The sequence below is a fragment of the Protopterus annectens genome, chromosome 8.part0, assembly GCF_019279795.1.
Source record: "Protopterus annectens isolate FY-2018-M chromosome 8.part0, PAN1.0, whole genome shotgun sequence".
Taxonomy (NCBI): Eukaryota; Metazoa; Chordata; order Ceratodontiformes; family Protopteridae; genus Protopterus; species Protopterus annectens.
This window is the reverse complement of record NC_056741.1, coordinates 943,508,936-943,511,435: the sequence shown is the minus strand read 5'-3', so window position 1 is coordinate 943,511,435 and position 2,500 is coordinate 943,508,936. Positions and strand designations below refer to the sequence as shown.

Here is a 2,500-nt window from a genome sequence, read left to right as displayed (position 1 = left end):
TAGGTAAGTCAGTCCCTTCCTTTCTGCCCTTTTCCCTTCCTTATTCTTACTTTCTATTCTCCCTCCATCCCTCTGTCCCCTCATGGCTGCACTCCAGCCATTCTGGATGCCATCTGCAGCCTGAGTGCTCAATGATTTAGTCAGCAGTGATGAGATGGTGGGCATTGCTTGCAGCTCAATCATGCCAGAAAACTGGAACAATGTTTGGATCCTCAGAGGTATGTTGAAGCCAGGAATCTATCAGGAGCCTATGATTGCTATGGAAACAGTACTGCCTGATGGGATAGCTACTTACAGAAGCACTGTCAGTAAGTAATGCTCTCAGAGTACACTCACAGCATACCAAAATCTGGATTTGCTGCAGGGATAGACATAAGGAAGTGAAAACCTTCAAAAAGAGAGCGATCTGTGATGATGGCCCATCCAAGGTGGTGTAGTTAAGGGTATATAGAATGTAATGTGGGAATGAATAAAAAAATAAAAAAGTAAAGAAAAGAAGCTGTAACTATTCAAGAGATCTCCTTGCAGTGCAAATCAACTCTTATATGCATCACTTTCAGGCTTCTTGTTTATTTCTACCTCAAACTTCAAATTGGGAATAAAAGATCGCTCTTCTGCCTTAATTATACGTCCCTTCTATCTGGCACCATGCTTACATCATCCCCCTCCACAAAGGTGGCAAAAATACTGATACCACCAACTTCAGGCCTATTGCCATCCTTTCCCCTTTTTCTAAAATACTAGAGAAAACAATGCAAGCACAACTCATGGCACACCTAACACTAAACAATCTCCTCTCCCCTACCCAACACGGCTTCCGCCCTGGCCATAGCACCATGACTGCCTTTCTTTCCTTTCATGAAACTATAAACTTCGAACGTGACTCAGGCAAGTTCGTATTCACACTATTCCTAGATCTGTCAAAGGCCTTTGACACCATCTCACACACCATCTCCAAATTTGCAACCAATTCAAAAAACTCATCCCACCAGTGCCACTCCCTCCTCACTCTCACCTGGCTTGAACTACCCAACTACCTCGGTTACCTACAACTCACCATTGCCCACAAGCTCATCTTTAAACCTGCCAACTGCCCAGCTCTCGCTACTTCCTTAAAACCTTACATTCTCAACTGCTCACTCAGATCCAAAAAACAAAATCTCCTTCAGGTCCACATACCTGCATGACCTCCTGGCCATCTACTGCTGTCCCACTCCTTAGCTAAACAGTGAAACACTCTCCCCACACACCTATGCAACCTATCTAACCATACAAATCTCAAATCTCAGGTACTCTTTCATCTTTCTTCCAAATGGGAATGCCCTTGCCACGCTCCAACTTAACCCCCCCCCATTCCACCTTGCATTAATTTATCCATCTACCTCTACTATTACTTCATCCCACCCAAAACAATCCCTCGCCTACCAAAAACTAATTTTCTTTCTAATATCTATTGTACTATACTCTCCAATCTCAATTATACTATTACCTTGTCCATGCATAATATTTTCCTAACCTACTAATGGCTAATAGCTATATATTTTGAAATGTTAACCTACAATTGAGTTTATAACAAAAATATTCACTTCATGTAAATGTTGAAATTTCTGTACTGAAGTATGTCTTTTCATTTTTGTAACATTGTGACAAGCCAATTGCAAATATCATGGATCTTATCTGTAAATGTTTAATTAGCTGTATGGACTATGTCCTTTTGTAACATGTGAAATGTAACTTGCAATTATTGTGGAGGTTTTCTCCCCGGGCCTCCACTGAAAACAGGCTCTTCTTGGCCCGGTGGACTTCCCTGGTCATCAACTTAAATAAAAAAATAAATAAATAAATAAAATTAGGTTTTCATACAACAACTAATATGGAAATATTTGTTACATACTGTATATTAAAAAAAAAATCCAAAAATAATGAACAAAGAAGAATTTTATTGATTCAAACATAGCAAATCATCCAGTAAGCACTTACATCTCTAGTAAGACTTTTTCAGACTATCCCACAGAAAACCAGCTAGCTGTTGCATACCTGGGAACCATTGCAGATGGGATAAGTGCAAGTTAAGTGATCTTTCACTGATGACCATTATCTCACTTTTGATAGACGTTAAGAACAACAGAAATATTAAAAATGAGTGTAATTTTTAAAATTATTTTCTTATTTTGAAGGCAATGTAACATTCTGCTGGTTGATAGAAAAACTTTTGTTTAGTGATCATGCTGGTAGCATCCACTATAAGATGATAGCTTGGACTGTACCTGAATATAAGTGCAAGGGGTATGGAATCAGACATGTGACTAGCAGAGTCTTGTAACATTAGTAAGGTAATAAAGATGCCATGCTAAGGGAACCAAACATCCAAAGTTCCAGTGTTTTGGTTTCTCCTTTTCTTACAGATATTTTTAAGTCTCACAGCTAATGTTTCATAATAATGAAGGTATGCTGTTGTTATTGCAGCTACATCTGCAGATGTATACATTTCATTAGCCTG

At 39.0% G+C, this 2,500-nt stretch overlaps 1 protein-coding gene across 1 annotated transcript in view; it reads left to right on the top strand.

Annotated features, from left to right (window-relative positions):
* LOC122809172 (FXYD domain-containing ion transport regulator 3-like) overlaps positions 1-2,500 on the top strand; it is a 227,919-nt gene that overhangs the window by 141,459 nt on the left and 83,960 nt on the right. The window contains exon 5 of the mRNA XM_044080463.1: positions 1-3. This exon is cut by the window's left edge and continues 72 nt beyond it. Within this exon, the coding sequence (XP_043936398.1) occupies positions 1-3 (3 nt within the window). The remainder of the gene's footprint in view (positions 4-2,500) is intronic.